Here is a 17,668-nt window from a genome sequence, read left to right as displayed (position 1 = left end):
TTCCTCATTTTTTGTCCAGTGTAACTTTTTCCAATGTAACTTTTACTACCATCAATGGACATTTATCCTGTCTGCCATTTGCTCCACCCACCACCAGCACCACTCTGATTTTAACTTGGCTGCAGTGTAGTTCCCTAGGGAATCATAAATATCAGATGGAAGCCTGGGTAGGCCCAGTAAAGGGGCCATCCTGAGATTTTGTTCATTTGAGTAATTATTTTCTAATAAGTGCTTAAGCTTAGCAGTGTTTTGTTTACTTGGAAGAGTGAGTATATGCATCATCCTAGACTATACGCATCATCCTAGACTCAAGAAGATGGTATTTTACATTTCACTAAGTTTATAAAAGAAACAGTGAAAATATTTCTACTCCATCAAATAGTTCCTATTATTCTTAGTTTGACATTTTTTTCTTACTTTGAACCCTTGCATGAGAGCAGTTCATTAACATTTAAATAGGTAATTCTTAACAATCTCATATAATTTGGACACTTACATTATCCTTCAGCCTGAATGGATTAAAGAAATCTGAGGGGGGGAGGTGGTGAGGGCTCTGACTTACTCATCTTTATACTCATCTCTGCAACACCGCAAAGAACAAAATAATAGTCATTGGACAATTAGTCGAAGAGTTGAAGAGTTAAAGAGAAGCACTTGACACTCATAAATGCATAAAGTTACTTTATTTTAAGTATACATTTAATTTTGAAAAATATAAATGCTAAAATATCTCATCTTCTTCATCTCATAATTCCATAAAAGTCACAATAGAAAGCTTCATAAAACTGTAAAATACTATAATGTTATAGGAATTTTAGGTTTTATATTGGAAAAAATTATTAGTAATATATTGAAATGTTTTCTGTTCTTTATCATTTTGTTCCACCATGTTGATCAACTTCATTTAAAATAAAAAGATGCATCATTTCTCCAAAGTTAATAAAGACTTGAGAGAATAAAAATAAGAATATCTGAAAGTGCGTATTGATTCTGAAAAGTAATGTGTACAGATATGTACCAGCCATGAAAACGGCTAAAAAGAGGCAACTACTCATTCTTTTCACATTGTAGGACTGGGACAAAGTTACTTCTGGCTCTAAAAGTTTCACTGGGTAACTTTAGCCCTGAGTTGCAATATTTGCCTAGGAAAACAAAATTCAGGAGTTTTGTATGTACCCATAGAGCACAACAATATGAGCCAGCAAATGAGATATATCCAAACCTCTGGTCAAAACACAACTTGATTGATGAGTATATGTTACAAAAGGTTTCTTTTTGTTTGTTTTTTTTTTGTTTTATGTTTTGGGGGGGCTACAATGAAGTTCAATGAAATCATAATCTGAAAATTCATGAAGCTCTTCAGAAAGTGAAGTGCTGCTATTTTTAAAAATTGTATTTAGCCACTTGGTGCCACTGCGCTTCATGCTTATCCTGTGAGAGCAGATGTGAAATATCATGGAATATAAATAAGAAAATCTCAAGTTCCTGCACCAAAATCATTAAGTGGTATGAAAAGGATTGAAGAAAGCTTTGTCCCATCCCTAAACAATGTCAACCTCTGTAATACAACTCAAATGGTTTTGTTTTTTAAAGAGAGTCAGCAGTCAATACATTTCAAGTACTTCAACACAGTTAAAAATAAAAGAACCAAAAATTCGGAAGACAATCATTCTCTGTACGAAACACCAATATATAGCGGATAAAAGATTTGCTCTGTGTGTGTTGCTGCACGTGCTTTAAATACACACAAATTGAATTGTGGACAGCAGACAAATTTTTCCCCCGATTCTTTCAGGTTGGGGCTGAGGAGGGAGGTGTTTGTCTTCTGGCTTTTTCAAATCAGTTAAGTCCCTCCACAGACCCACCCCTCAATCTTGACTGGGAGAAGGGGCAGGAACAATGCTGCCCACAGCACACAAAATAAACAGGATTCCAAGCAGTTGTTACCAATAGTAGAGAGAATGACTTTTCTCAAGGAAAACAGTGTCTCCAAGATATTCTCTCAATGTAAACCAGAGGCAACTATTCACTCCTTTGATTGACAGACTCTTGGTCTAACCATCTCTTCCCTCAGTTTCTAAATTCACAGGACTCTTGGTTCATAACTTAGAATGTGTTTAGTCATTACTTCTAGAAACATGAATCTAAATTCACATGAGGGAGAAAAGAAGTATTTCATAAAATATTTACTGTTGGACGTGTGTCCAGTTTACATAGAGACAAAAACCATCCAAAAATCTGGTTAGTTCTTAGGCAATGAGTAAATTCAGTTAGAATACAGAAAACCTGGGGGCTCACAGGGACCTCGGGTTCTGTTTACTAGTGTGGTAACTACCTCAGTTCCTCTTAACTTGATGACCTATAAAAACCTTTGACACAAACTGGTCCTTGCATTAGATGTAAGATGCTGTTTTGTGTTCACATCATGAATACCAACCCTCTGACCAGTCACAAAATAAGTGGGCTCCTCAGTGGGACTATAGATAGTTTTTCCCTCTACAATGATGAGTTAAGTTGCTTTGATGCACAATGAGAAAAAAATATCATTACATCTAGAACTTCTATAAAAATAAACAGGTGTGCCTTTAATTTGCCATTATGAGGGTTAGGCTGAATTTACTATGCAGCTTTTAAACATGTTATGGGTAAGGCTTCTTACATAGTTTTAACTTAGGATAACAGAAAACTAAAAAATATAGAATCATCATTTTAGGGTTAGCTCTAAATACAAACATAATGCCAAAATATAACCTTTGAAGTTCTAACACAATAAAATGTGATTTGCCACTGTGATTTCAATGAAAAATATTAGGATAATTTATGTCCATTTGTATAAAATTAAAAGGTTTAAGATGACCAGATACTACAAAAGTAACATCTAACTCAGGATAATAAATTTTTTATAATGAAAATTTCAAAAGGGCAGGATTAAAATTTAATTAATATAGGAATGAGTGGGGGTCAATAAATGCATATTATGAAACCCAAATAAGAGGTTTCATTCTGCTTCTTGTACTCCTCCAAAAACTTGCATGTCACAATCATGGTTATAGGAATCCAAAAGTACGAAGTCACCATGTAAAATGTCCTTTTCAAAATACATTCAATATATAATGTAACATTGAAAATACTACCTGTAAACACCATGTTCAATTTGATTAATAAAGGTCTGATTTTCAATATGGTACTTTGAAACACAAATAGGTATGATGTGCATATATATGTATACATTCTAAGTGTCCCAATCACAAAGAATAATTTCTTTGCATCCCCAATGAATGTGTGCATTATTATAGTATGTATACATCAAATTATCTCTATAGACTTATCTGTATTCCTATAATACTTTATAGGTATGTAAATGGGCTGTTAATATTCTTATGGATTTTTTATTATAAACATGTCTGCTATATGACTAATGTCTGGGTAATAACATATGCTTACCCTATTTGCATAATGGCAAGTTTCATGGACTGCCCTGGTGAATTTTTCATAGGTGGTTTGGATTTTATGAAAACCGACACAAGAGATTTGATAACATTGCCCTTTGTCTACTGTCACGCTTTCTTTTTCTAACTTTGCACGTATATGCACCAGCCACACACAGAGCACATACACAAACACACAAATATTTCAGAATTTAAAAATGCCTAACAATACTGCATAGGACATTGACATGGTAATACAATCAGCATCCATGCCCATATGCTACCATTATCAGGAAGGATATCAGTTACCCCATTGTGTAAGAATTTCTCTCCTTTCCTCAAGCTCCTTCATTGAACAGTTAAATTTCTTTTAAAGAAAGGGGAAAATGGATGCTTAGAAACATGGTGTTTTTATCTGATCTAGCCTTCTGGCTTACCTTAGAGATTGTGTGTGTGTGTGTGTGTGTGTGTGTAAAAATCACATTATATACAATACAATTTTTACAGAAAGCCTGGCAGCTACAAATAAGAGGTAGAACTACTCAAAACTATGTTTCCTGCTGCAGGAAAAATTCATTTTCTTTACAGTAATTAAAAAAAAGTTTAAAAAATTGACAAAAAATAAGTTGCAGGTTAGGCCCCATAATTTAAACAACAAAATCTAGGAAGAAAAATATTCTTCAGTGTACTCAACAGATAAGTTCATTAAAGGGTTAAAAAAAGTTGCATAGGAAAAAGGGACATTCCAACACTTGCTACAATGATGGCAATGGTTTCTCTATAGGGAGTAAAGTACCTTTAGTTTGTCTTCTTTTGATAACTCTAAGATTAGGGTTTATAAGCAAGAGCAAGTTAGAATAGCAGCACTTTTTCCAGTCCTGGGGAGCTCTATAAGCAAGAAGGGACTCTGTCTGGAGGGCTGGGTTTGTTCTACCAGACAAAGACAAGCCAGTAAGCACAGCTCCAAAGCTAAAGTTTTAAGTTCCTTCAATATTTTAATAAAAGTTGTTATAAAATCTTAATACTTTTGACCTCTGCTTAATAAAGGAAAAGGACAGGATCTGTGCATGTCTTGAGTGACAGGAATTAGGATGTCAGAGGACACATCTAAAACATAAGAACAAAAGGGAGATTCCCCAGATGCTGTTTTTAGGGAATGGTGCACTATTGTCTTGATTTAACCTATGCAAGAGAGAAGCAGAGAGAAGTGTTGTATTATTTGGCCAGTGACCAAAAACTGAAACAAAACAAAAATTTAAAAATAAACAAACAGATAAAAGGTGGGTGGGGAATAAAAGGAACATTAACAACAAAACTGTCAGTTCTAAGAGAGACGAACGGGTTACAATGTAGTTTCTGTTCCCTTGCTCCTCCAGAAATAATCATTGTCTTCAGGCTCAAGTTCTATTCTAATTTGAGGCACAACTTTTACTGGAGTTCTAGGAGGACTAAAGAAGAAAAAAGAAAGAAAAGAAATAGTAAGTCAGTCTGATTTTCTCTATCATCTGTCAAATATTTTTTAATCATACAGAATTCAAACATGTCAACCTTCATTCTCTTTAATCCTCATCTCCTCCTTGCATATTAAAAACAGATATTTTTTTGTTAATGGGATCAATGTGCCAATAGAGTTAAGAAATCCAAATAAAACTTTACAAGATCTTGATATCTATATTTTAAAAAAACACATACCAAAGGACAAAATGAGGAAGTACCAAGAGGGTAATATATCCGAAATTAAAGGACAATAAGACTAATATGCTGAAAATATTCAGAGCTTCCAATCTTTTGAGAATCCACAGTTGGACCTGTCATCTCCAGAGCCTTGTTAGAGGGAAGGAAACAACTGGATGAGAGATGCCAGGAAATGTCAGTTACCCTTAAATCAGTCAGGACCCTGAAATTATAAGAGCTAATATTGATCCTGGACTTTAACTTAATGATACTGAAAGATTCCATTATTTCTAAGAGTAAGCAGGTCTCTTAGAGGTCTTTCTACTAGTAAAAGCTGGGGTAAGTTTTGGTTCTTGGGTAATTTATGTGAGATAAATCAGAGAGAGGAAAGAGAACAGGGAGTTCTGCCAATAACCTGCCATTGACTGCATGTCTGTGGGGTAATCGTCACACAAACACGGCAAAACACTGGACTCTCCTTTACCTTGGCATACCGAGTGACTGAAGGAAAGGAATTTTATCAGCATGATGTGTGGCGTTCGAGGAATGTTGAGGATCTTTCTCCTGGAAAGAAAAACACATTTTAAATCAAAAGTAATAGAACTGTGTGAATGTGAAAAATTGGAGTGAAAATTAAAATCTTCATAAAAATTGATGCATTTTTCATAACTGGAAAGAGGAAGAGAGATAAATTTAGAGAATTCCAATAAACAATATACCAAACTAAGTCTCAATCTCTTCCTTTCCTCCACATAGGCTTTCTGGGAAGGATCACTGCTGTCATTATGATAAGAAAAGCATGAGGGGAATCATTTCTGTAAGGTGACAGCATCTTATGAATGTCTGATGCTTGCCCTGGAATTTCCTTCCATCTTCAACATTCACTATTTTCTCTAGCTGTTACTTGGCATGGGGTGGGGCTGGGGGAGGGATTCTTGAAGTACTTAGAAAGCAATTCAGCTTTTGTTCTTTCATGGTGCATTTTGCTCAGGTAAACTTCCAATATCACTATCAACTTTCAGTTTATACTCTTGTAGGGTTTTTGAGAGGATGAAGAACAACTGGCACACAAAATTTAACAAAAATTTGAAATTCTGTCTGGTGATTTTTCTTTCTTTTTTTTAGTATTTAGAAGGGGCTATGCCAATTAAGATGCCAACCAAAGACAAACACACTACACACATGTATGTTTGTCTTCCTATGACATTAATTTCCTAGAAATGAAAAATGAACTCAGAACATGGTTTGGGGAGCTTCAAATAAGAAAGAAAATTCTTAATCAAATCCCATTGATAAGAGTGAGCAGAAAATTAGCCTTAGTTACAAAATATAGTTACAAGTTGGAAAACAAAAGTAAGACTGTTTTAATTCTTTGTTCTTTAAACCTAGGGTGATGGCCAACCTCCAAGATAGTTTGCAATGATCCCTATCATCTCCTGGTATTTATGGACTTGTGTAATTCCTTCTGCATTGCAACAGAGTTGGTCTATATGACCAAAAGAAAATGGCAGAAGTGGTGGTTTGTCACTTCTGAGATTTGATTATAAAAGATTACAGCTTCTATCTTGGTTTTTTTCTTCTGTCAGTGGCTCTGGGGGAAGCCATATCACATATAGCTCTATGGACATGCCCACAGGTTGAAGAACTGAAACTTCCTGTCACAAGCCTTGGGAATGAGCTTGGAAGCAGATCCCCAGCTGCAATCAAGCCTCCAGAGACTCAGTCCCAGCTGACAGTTTGGTAAGCAATCTCTTGAAAGCCCCTGAGCTAGAATTACCAAATGGGCTGCTCCTAAATTTCTGGGTGTCAGAAACTGTGTGAGAAAATACAAGTTTTTTGTATTAAGCTGCTAAGTTATATGGTAATTTGTTACTCAGCAATTGGTAACTAATACACCCAAATTTTATGAACTGTCATTCATTTCAAACTTTTTGGTATTGCTAACCTTCTACTGAAGTTGAAGTTGCATTATTAACTATTAAAAGTGTCTCAACTGTCTCTTTTCCTGTAACAGATCAACAAACTCTGAAGTGTATCTGGATCTAAAAGAATGCATTTTCTTCAAATGAGAACTAAAAGTGGAAAGCAATACAGAGGCAACTACTACTTGCTATTGCAAAAGCTTCAGATATTCACTAATGTCTTCATAGAGTGGCCTGTTAACCCAATTACAAAAGAAAAGATGACATGTCACAAATCATCACACTGTAGCCACCAGGCTATCACCACTGGAAGATCAGAGCAGTTACAAAGATGATTTTGAAATAGCAGAAGAGGAATAAGGAAATCAGGAAGAAAAAGAGTTGTGCTAATGTTTTATGATTGCCAATTTAATTGAAAATAGCAATTTTGCCAAATTCTAAATATTAACAACTAATTCATTAATCATTGAGAGGTCCAAGAATGTAATTTCTTTTGAGAAGATTTGGTCATTGGTTGAAACCTAAGGAAGACAAACAGTAACAGACAGTGATGTAGTACTATAAGCTGCAACTCTAAATATCAGTGGGAAATAAAAATAAAAATCAATTAAAAACATGGTTATATGTTTAGCAACTGGAAAAAAAATGATGATGCCTTGGGGAAGAGAGAATATTACCAAATGAAAACTTAAAGGTTATGGATAAAAGGAAGAAGTTAAGAGTCAAGTTTAGGGAATGTAAAAGTAATGTTTTATAAGAATTAAGTATAAATATTCATATAAAAAAGAAAGACAGAGGGGAAGTGAATGTAGATGACATCTCTAAAATATTTTCTCTGCAGGTGTAATCATACTCAAGCAAGCATGCAAGAGGTTAGTTCTACTCACTGTCGGAAGGTTTGCTATCACTTAGGAAAGGCTGCTGTTCCATGATGTCCATTGGGATTTTAATACTGGGAACCTTTTCTGAGTATGGGCAGTCAGACTGTGAAAAGAATGTATAACTGTTTTTAGAATTTTTTTATTACTCAGCCCTTCCTATCTCCCAGTATTGATCAAACCTATCATATTATCATTTCATTGTACTAAGAAAAAAGGTTTTAGATATAATTATTTCCAGTCTGCTAACTTTTCAAATTCAACATCATCTTTCTAATCCATATCTGTTTTCCTCTCTTCTGGAGTTAATGGGATTGAATCCACTAAAACTAAAACAGACCAAATAGAGGTTACTAGAACTTAGTTGTAAAGCTTTCCATAGCTAGATTCCCAATCATCAAACTTGGGTTGTTATGTGTGTAGAGCAAATGCCACTGTGAAAACAGATTAAATCTAGGAAATTTCTTGAACTATAATATGTTTTCAAAATTCTTGCATCTTTATGTTTCTCTGTATCCAGGAAAATCATGTCCCACATTTCCTTCCACATCAAGTAAGACTTGTTGAACATCTACTATCAAGAAGCCCACTACATAGACTCAGCTATAAACCTACTTTCTTTACTTTAATACTCCATCAGATACTATTTTACAATGAAAGCTTCATTTTAAGTGGCATGCACCAAAGATATTTGAAAACATAAACATAACATGACAAAATAAAACAAAAGGAAGTGTCTATTATGGTTAGACACACAAAGAATCATAACCAGAATAATTATCATAATCAAATAGCTAGCCATGTGGCTGCTGAAAGAACAGGCCACCTGGTCCAGACTATCACAGATTACTATAGGATTACCACTTAAAAAAATTCACCATATTGAATTCAAGTCTATGGTTGGAGTGAAATATCCAATTCATCTCTTAAGTCTAAGCACCAAGGAGACAATCTTTAGTTGAAATTTTAATAAATGAGAACTCAGAGTCAAAATACAAAGAAATTTTAACAAAAAGCCTACTGCCTATTATGAAAATTACTTTATGATGAATTTACAAAGGGTAATGACCCATAATATTCTTTCAGAGAGCTAAGACAATATCCTTAAGTTAACAAAAAAAGAAAAAAATAATTAAGATGGCATACACATCTTCACCTATGACAATGTCAAGAATGGTAAGTCTTATTTCAGGCACTTCCCAAAATAATGGCACTTATAGAGGGACAGGTTGGCAAGCAACACAGTCTATCAGGCAGATTAAGAAATGACTATAAGTGGTTCAAAGCTTTGACAAGCCACTACAACTCATTAGCAGTAGTACTGTAACTCTCTCGTGTCCAATGTGGTTCCCTGTATCCATGGATCCTACACCACATGATGGTGAGGTGAACATGAGGAGACTCACCCTCCAAATCCATAGCCCTCAAAAAATGGGCTCAACATGGAGAATTTATTACACAAATGTACTCTAAATTGCCTGGTTGGGCTCACTGTCTAGAAACAAATATATATATTTGTTGTTCATTTGCTTTGATACGGGTGGGGCAGAGAAGAAGAAGAGGAAAAGAGATAAATATCAAACACCATTATTAAGATATCTGTTGAAAATACGGAGCTTAAAAGTGATAAATATTAATACAACAATAGCATTATTGTGATTTGTTGAAAACCATATCTAAGAATTGTAAGAGCACCATAGGAGCCCATTTAGAGCAGTAAATCTAAAACATTCCCCAAATTTGATATTTCATTTTCCCCCTTAAAAAACATCAGAGAAGAGGATTACATAATATTAGTTCATACATTTATAATGTATAATGAATATTAAGTTTGGTATCCATGGACATAAACTGAGGTACCTATTCTAAAAATTCAAGATAAAATACTGCTTTAATCATTGTAATATTTCAGACAACCTTTCTTCTTTTTTTTTTCATCTTGAATGGTCCAGAAATTCATTTCAAGTTCTGAATTCTAGTCAATGTGTAAGCATATCATTTTTCTTCATACTGCATGTTAATCTTTGTTATAATTTAAACACATTCTCTTTTTCTGCTATCATTGGAAACAGAAAATCTATATAACTGCTCTCATTTAAGATAGATGATGACAGTCACAAAAGCTCCCTCAGATTCTTTTTTCTCTTTAGCTAAATGGGCCTTGTATGTTTAGCCTTTTCTTATTGGATCAATTTATCTGAAATCCAATTCTGTCTGTTGCTTTCCTTCACTGTACTATTTCCAAGTTCTACAAAAAGAATACAATCAGACAGATTGATCAACTAGAATAAGCCGAGAGGCACAGATTAAATTTTAGATTTGCCACTTATGGCTGCTCATTTGAAAAAAAAAAGATTCAAATATCTATGTCAAAGCACCATGTTGTACTCTTTAAATGTATACAATTTTGTCAGTCGTGCCTCAACAAAGCTGAAAAAACTTAACATTTGAAATTTTAGAATGACTTTTTTAGAAGTATTTTCTCAGTCTAAATTTTCTTATCTGCAAAATGGGAACAAAAATATACACTTTAACAAAATGTTATGTCAATTTAGGATTAAGCATGCATGATCAAAGAAGCTAAAAATGAACTACATTTGCACTTTAGAATGTATAATGACACACAAAAACCATTTGTAATACTACTTGGTGTAAAAATCCAGAACAGATTTTTCACATGGAAAGTGTATATGTGTATGTTTATATATATATATATATTTATTTATATACATGTATAAACGTTTTTTTAGTTGTCAATGGGCCTTTCTTTTTGTTTATTTATATGCAGTGCTGAGAATCAAACCCAGTGCCTCACACACGCAAGGCAAGTGCTCTACCACTGAGCCATCACCCCAGCCCCATCACATGGAAAATATATTTTAGCAATCCTTTCAAAAGGCTACTAGGATAAGCTGTGTGAGCTCACATGTGCGTGTGTGTGCATTAAAACAAATCCAAGCTTTTCTCTTGGCATTGATTACAGATCTCTAGCAGGGCATCAGTACTTTTGTGAAATAGTCTGCTAAAGAAAAATAAATGGTCAATAATTTCATTTCTTTACTTAATCATCTAATTACAGGAAGACCACTGGATTATGACATTGACCACTATAATTAGGTTTAAAAAAAAGACCTCAAACTCCAATTCTCTTTCCTTTTTTTTTTTTTTTTTTTTTGACAGATGTAATGCCAAATCAGTTTAGCATAAATACACTGCTGGTATAATACAACAGCATAAGACTGGGGTTGAGAGCTACTCAAATAGATATATAGATTATGGAAGGCAGAAATTACAGTATCTGTCCACATTAGACTTAAAATGACACAATTGTGATATTATCTCATGTATATATCCTGGATTATCAATAACAAACCAAATATATTTCACAGCATTACTAAGCAACTTCCCTGTTATCTATTAGATTGGAGTTCTTTAAATATTTGAGTTTTTTAGGAAGGCATTATATCATTATTAATGTATTATAGTTACAGAAATTCTATACAAAATATACAAAACCAAAGTGAGCAAATAAAGGGTAAATGAAAGTAAAATCAGTGATAGGTCACACAGCTAGATAAACATTCTTACAACTCAGCTCTCCCTTTCATATCAGGCATAAAAGTGTACATTTTTTTCACATTTGCTTTTTTAACCAGCTTTGGAATTTTGGAAAGCCCCTTACATCATCATTGTCGCTATCCAAACTTCCCTTCTTCTTTTTCTTTTTCTTCTCATCCTCCTTCTTTTTCTTGTCCTTTTCTGGAATGACATCATCAAGGAAGCTGAGGTCATGCTGGGAGAAGAGGTAGTCCATACCTTTTCTGACAGCTACGAGTGCCAGGATCTGGAACAGCAAATACAAAGAGCATAAAAGAAACCACATCAGACATTGTCACAATGAGGACTGACACTGCAGCATGGCAGAGACCTACTTTGTATACTGTTGTTTTATGAAAGTCTCAGTTGAAACTCATGTTATTCCCTGCACGTATGATCACATTCAATTAGAATTTTTATGTGAAAGGAGAGTTTTTCAAAACCATTTCTTTCCATGTTAGATTTTTTAATAAAATAACTAAAAGTTTAAAAGAAAAATAAGCCTGTAGATTATTTCTAATTATGCAATACTTTAAAAATCATATGGGTTTATGAAAATCAAGAAAATGAGCATTACATATAGTACTCCAAGACATCTCTGATAAGGTAGTATTTGGGGATGCTTAGACCATATACTTACTGGACTACTTCAATCACCACCATCAACTAAATATTTACTATATGCCTGAAAACTGTGCCAAACTCTTAGGCAATATTATCTCATTTATTCTGTATAACAAACTTGAAAAGTAGATATTATTATCTCCATGTGACTGCTGATGAAACAGAAGCCCAGAGTCATTAAGTATGTTATCTGAAGCCACAAAACCATATAAAGGAAAAAGAAAGGGTCCCAGCTGCCTGCTGCTATCAAGTATTCTTGATGTTTGTGTCTTCAGTCTATGATTTGCTCTTGAAGACCAATCCCTTTTCCCTTCCTTTACTTTTGAAGGCACACTAAAGATATGTTTGCTCAACAGCACATTAGTATGCAGCAAGTTATAGGAGTCCTGGCTTGGCCTTAAATTAAACAGCTGTCTCTATCTACATCATGCTTTCTATATGTCGGTTTCTTCATTTTCTGGAGAAGTTACCACATCTGCCCTACTGTACTACAGGATTGCTTCACGACCAAATCAAAGCTCTGAAAAAACAAAGACACTTTATAAAGGTAAAGCACTTTCTCACTGTTATTCAGCACAAGCTGTAGTTTATAGCATATATTTTAAATTTATTGTTGCTTAGCTTCGATTTATCCTGACTTAAGAAAACCTAATAGGTAGGTAGATAATACTAACAGGTAAGTGGGAGTCAATTCTCATGCTTAATGTGTTTTACAATAAGTTAATGTAGTTTAAGGAAAAAATCACGTAAGGAACCATTAAGAAAAAAATATGACTTAATATACCATTAATATTTCTTACCATTTTTTGCTGTGTCCCTTGGAGAAAATATATAAAATAAAATAATGATCTTGGCTAAAAGTAAGAGGAGTTTTACAAAAAATAATACAAAATGTGATAAATGTATGAAAATTGTTTCCAAAATTATGGGGGAGACAGAACTGAGGTGGCCTTGAAATCTGTTTTGTGTTATGTATGTGCACTTTTCTTTTTTTGGAAGAAATAGAGAGCTAGGAGAAGCTATAAATTCAGTAACGAGGCCAAAAACAGCCTTCATTCCTTCTTTCCCTTTTTAAATTTCTGATTCAGAGTGGAATGTTAGTTGCTTTACCTTGATTCTCATCATATCATGCCAAGGATAGGTAATCTACCCTTAAACTTGGCATGATGCAAACCACAAATACTTCAAACACTAAACTTCTCACTTCCTTTCTTCTAATGCACTATAGGATTTCTTACAAGTCCCCAAATATTTCTACTATTGAGACTTAAAAGTCCTTTACTCTTATTTAGATTGGGTCTATTAGAAAATATTTTGAAAATAACTAATGTGCACTGGTGTCTACTATGACTCAAGCTTTGTGCTATATATTTGATATTCATTATTGGTGCAAAGAACAATAATGCTACCCTTGTTTCACTGATGAGTTAATGGCAGCTCACAGAGGTTCACTGACCAGGGTTAATCTGAAATAGTATTTGAATTCAGGGGAGCCCAATTCATCCTAGACAGTCATAGACATAGGCAACTTAAATTACACTGATCAGAGTTATGAGGTCAAAGCTAGAAAATTTGAGAACCACACATTAGAAACATATGTGTGTTTCATATCACAATAACCACGTGATATCAGCATAACCTCATGGGAAGATTCAATCAAAGGATTGCCTACCATAACTGGAAAAATGATAGCAGCCACCGTTGACTTGAGGATCCAGAGCAGGGCCAGACATAACACCTGCAGGAAAGTGAATAGGTGGACACGGCGCAGGGGTACGTGACGCAGGTAGATAAAGTCAGGTTGATGCTTCAAGGGCATCAGAAGCAGCTTCAGACGATCCATGAACTGGAGAGGAAAGGGCAAGAGAGTCCAACTGCATTACTTCAAGGGGCGATTCATACAGTCATTTCTGCTATGCTTAAGTAACCAGTAGTGATTTATATTTAGGCAAACAACATCCTTTGCAATGTCCTTTTGGAAGGACAAGGTACTTGTTAGGGAGTGCAGAAATTTAGTCTAGCATAGTCAAACCCTAGTATGAGTCTTCTCAATTTTGTTATTATTTGGAGGAATGTTATGCAGATACATGAGATAAAGTGCCACCAAAGAATAAAGTCACAGAGAAAATCATAAATTCTAGATGCTCATCTCCAAGTTTTCTATTTTCTACTAAGTCTCAGGAGAGAGGGTTTTGTGTCCATTTAAATAATGATATACTAAAGGAAGATATCTGACTCATACATCTTACTCTGCTTCACTTGTCCTTCCTGAAAGAAAAAGGGATAATACTATGCATCACATATATATATTTCAAGGATATTTTAAAGATATAAAGAAAGTATACAACTTAAAAATGGGAATGTATTAATATTTTCATAAATTCAACATTACTTATCTATGGTATAGCTTGACTAGTATATCCAGCAATGCATTACCATTTCTTTCAAGAGAAAAGCCACACAAACATTACAGTAGGTTTCAAGACAGAGACAAATAGATACTTGAATCTAAGGGAAGTTAGCACACAGATATTAAAATGATTGAGCATCTATGTGCCAGCTGCTGCACTTCAAAAAGGAACTGCTGAGTTGACATTGACAGCGATGGTGAACAGGATGGTATTTACGAAGCCATCACAGGGTCTTGCAATGGAAAAGGCTGATTAAATCATTGCTGAACTGAAATTATGTTGCATAAACTCAGAAATAATATCTTTTTTTTTTTCTGGAGAAAAAGAAGTGCAAAAGTAAACCACACTATCACAGACAATCTTCTCTGCAGTGATTTCCCTATTGAAAGGGTTTTCCTTCTTCCTTTAAAGCTATTTTCGACTGATAGAGCCCCTCTCATTTATAAAGATTGGGTTACAAAACGTTTTTGCTAAATCCACCTTGCCAAAAGGGTCTAAAAGAGACAGAATCAAGAGAAAGTAAGGAAAGGTGAAAGGGCATTAGAGGCAACAGCACTGCAGAATTTAGCACTAGCTGTCCCTTTAGCCTGTTTCTTCCATCATCATGATGTGGTTGATTCTTTAATTAACATGTACTGAGCTCCAACCATCAGTAAAGCTTCTAGAACACACAGAATCTAATTGCAGTCCTAGATCATGTCATTAAGGGCAAACAAAAATAAGAACCATCAGCTCAAGGTCATAGTGGGTTCATATTTTTCTATTTAGGGAAATAAAGAATACTTACAATGACACATTAAAAATACAATATTTTTACAAATTTATAGTTTAAAAGTTGCATGAGCTCAAATAATCTCACATTTACATTCAACTTGCACAGTCTATGAGACCCACTTTGTATTCTGTAACAAATATCCCAGCGGTAAAGAAACTCTCACTCAATGGTTCTAAACAGGGAAAAGTAAAATATCCCAGCGGTAAAGAAACTCTCACTCAATGGTTCTAAACAGGGAAAAGTAAAGTAGCCTTTTCTCTTTGAGGGGGGCCTGGCCACTTGCCCAGCTCTATCTGACTTTAAAACCAAGTTAATCTAAATTCAATAAATGAAAGCAAGGACTATTTTGAAGTTCAAATAAATTCTTATGATGTTCACAGAACATGCAGTCTTTTCCCATTAAAACATTACTGACTGCTAAATAAGGCTGCAATTAACAAGGTGCCAGAAAGCAGTAGCAGAACTTCCAGTTTCCTGGTGCCAATTAAATTAAACCTCAATTGAAAAACAAAGTCCCTAATAAATTTTTTCCTAATGATTTTTTTTTTTTTTTTTTAAGGAGATCGGGGCTGGAGAGGTAGCTCATGGTAGAGTGTTTGCCAAGCATACCCAAGGATCTGGGTTCAACTCCAAGCACTGCAAAAAAAAAAAAAAAAAAAAAAGGAGGAGGAGGAGAAACAATATAACAAAAGAGGGTTTGGTTTTACCAAAGTTGTGACAACAGCAGTACATAAACCACATTGACTTTAATCATTTATTAGTGCAAAACTTCTGATCACCGAGTTCAGCCATGTGAAATGCAGATGAATAAAGAATAGCTTGTTCTTGGTAGAGTCTACAAGTAGATCAACTCCACTGAAGAACACCCTGAAAAAGTTAGATGCCCTTAAAAGGAAGGGGGAAGGAAGAAAAGGGAAGAGAGAAAAAAGAAAGGAAAAGAAAGACTATATCTCACTCCCTAGTCAAATAACTTTTAGTAGCCTGCTTCAAAAATGGGTATTTATGATGATGTTTGTTAACACCAGCTAACTTTGTTGACTAAGTCAGAAACAAAAAGCAGGTGAAAAGGTGGATCAAGTAGAAAATAAATATAATTTATTTAAATAATTTTTAAAACTCAACTATTCATGATTAATGCTTGTTTTTGAAGATCCAATACTAGCCCATTATTACTACAAGAATTGCACTACTTAACTCCAATTGCAACACAACACTTACCTGCACACCATTAAGTGAGGCCACCCCCATGTACAGGAATACACCGTACAGTACTGGCATAGGAATAAACTGAGAAGGAAAAAATGGATAAAGGTTAAAAACAACAATAACATAAACACTAGAAGGAATAATTTAAATAAAAAGGCTCAAAGACAGGATATTGTAACATAGTGACTTCTAATAAGTGTTCTTTCTTCTCTGTGGATAAACTTCTACACTCTTTGTACTAGAAATAAATGAAGGATGATGAAGGGGACTTTCAACTTTCATTTAATGTGTATGTGTTTTTAATGAGCATATGTGACCTTAATAATAATTTCTTTAATTAATGGTGGCGGGAAAGAGTTTGGTTTTCCTTTGTCTTTAAAAGCAGTAGACTATGCAACCCAGATGCTTGCAAGGACTATGAGGTAGAAACAGGGAGCAAGTGGCCTCACTCTGGAGACCAAGATCCTTCCATAACATCACACTCTGCTGATTTTTTTCCTGTACAATTTTTGCTAAATGGTATCAACTTGGTGGCTAAATGCCTCTTTCAATAAAATAAACATCAAACAACTGTCCCTTTCTTCTCAGGAATATTAAGAGGATGAACTAAAGAGAACATGGCTTAAAAGGAGTGTGGAACATCTGGAAGCAATTAATTACATGCATGGATTAATACCCATCTTTTAAAATTCAATTAATACATCTTCATGCATTGTTCAGCAAAAAATCTTTTACATTAATACAAAGTGTTTTAATAATGAGAAATTCTAATGTGAAATCTGTACATTTCACCTCTTCCTAGACCTGCAAAATGTGAACACATCAAGCATGATTCTGATTCTGGGAAGGCTTTTCTCAGGACAACAAAAGGTTGTCAACATGAGATTCTGAAAAGAAGTTCAAGCAATTTCAGGATTTTTCAAAGCTAAAATATTAAAACCGCAAGTCAATTAAGGCCAGTCTTACCAAATGCATACAAAGGAAGCGACTGTAATCAGAAAACATGGAATGGCTGTAGAGTAATTTTTGAAGAACTACTGCATGTATCAAGTGAAGCATAATTTCATAATTTCTAGCAGCCTCTTTCCAGTAGCTGGGAACTGAATCCAGGGACCTGCAAACATTGTTCTTTCTTTCTCTCCAGTGCTGGGGA

At 34.5% G+C, this 17,668-nt stretch overlaps 1 protein-coding gene across 3 annotated transcripts in view; it reads right to left on the bottom strand.

The window, feature by feature from the left end:
• Positions 1 to 666: 666 nt before the first annotated feature.
• Positions 667 to 17,668, bottom strand: part of Slc4a4 (solute carrier family 4 member 4) — a 335,968-nt gene continuing 318,966 nt past the window's right edge. For 2 of the 3 annotated variants that reach the window (XM_027950854.2, XM_071614332.1), the window contains exons 21-26: positions 16,528 to 16,596; positions 13,796 to 13,969; positions 11,585 to 11,746; positions 7,912 to 8,008; positions 5,587 to 5,666; positions 4,787 to 4,876 (exon numbers count right to left, since the gene is read on the bottom strand). In XM_027950854.2, the coding sequence (XP_027806655.1) occupies positions 5,623 to 5,666; positions 7,912 to 8,008; positions 11,585 to 11,746; positions 13,796 to 13,969; positions 16,528 to 16,596 (546 nt within the window). In that variant the 3' untranslated portion in view covers positions 4,787 to 4,876; positions 5,587 to 5,622. Of the gene's footprint in view, positions 4,877 to 5,586; positions 5,667 to 7,911; positions 8,009 to 11,584; positions 11,747 to 13,795; positions 13,970 to 16,527; positions 16,597 to 17,668 lie in introns of all 3 variants that reach the window. The other variant, XM_071614333.1, reaches the window with a different exon arrangement.

Source organism: Marmota flaviventris, chromosome 7 (genome assembly GCF_047511675.1).
Source record: "Marmota flaviventris isolate mMarFla1 chromosome 7, mMarFla1.hap1, whole genome shotgun sequence".
Taxonomy (NCBI): Eukaryota; Metazoa; Chordata; class Mammalia; order Rodentia; family Sciuridae; genus Marmota; species Marmota flaviventris.
The sequence above is the reverse complement of the archived record's forward strand: the minus strand, read 5'-3'. Positions and strand labels throughout refer to the sequence as shown.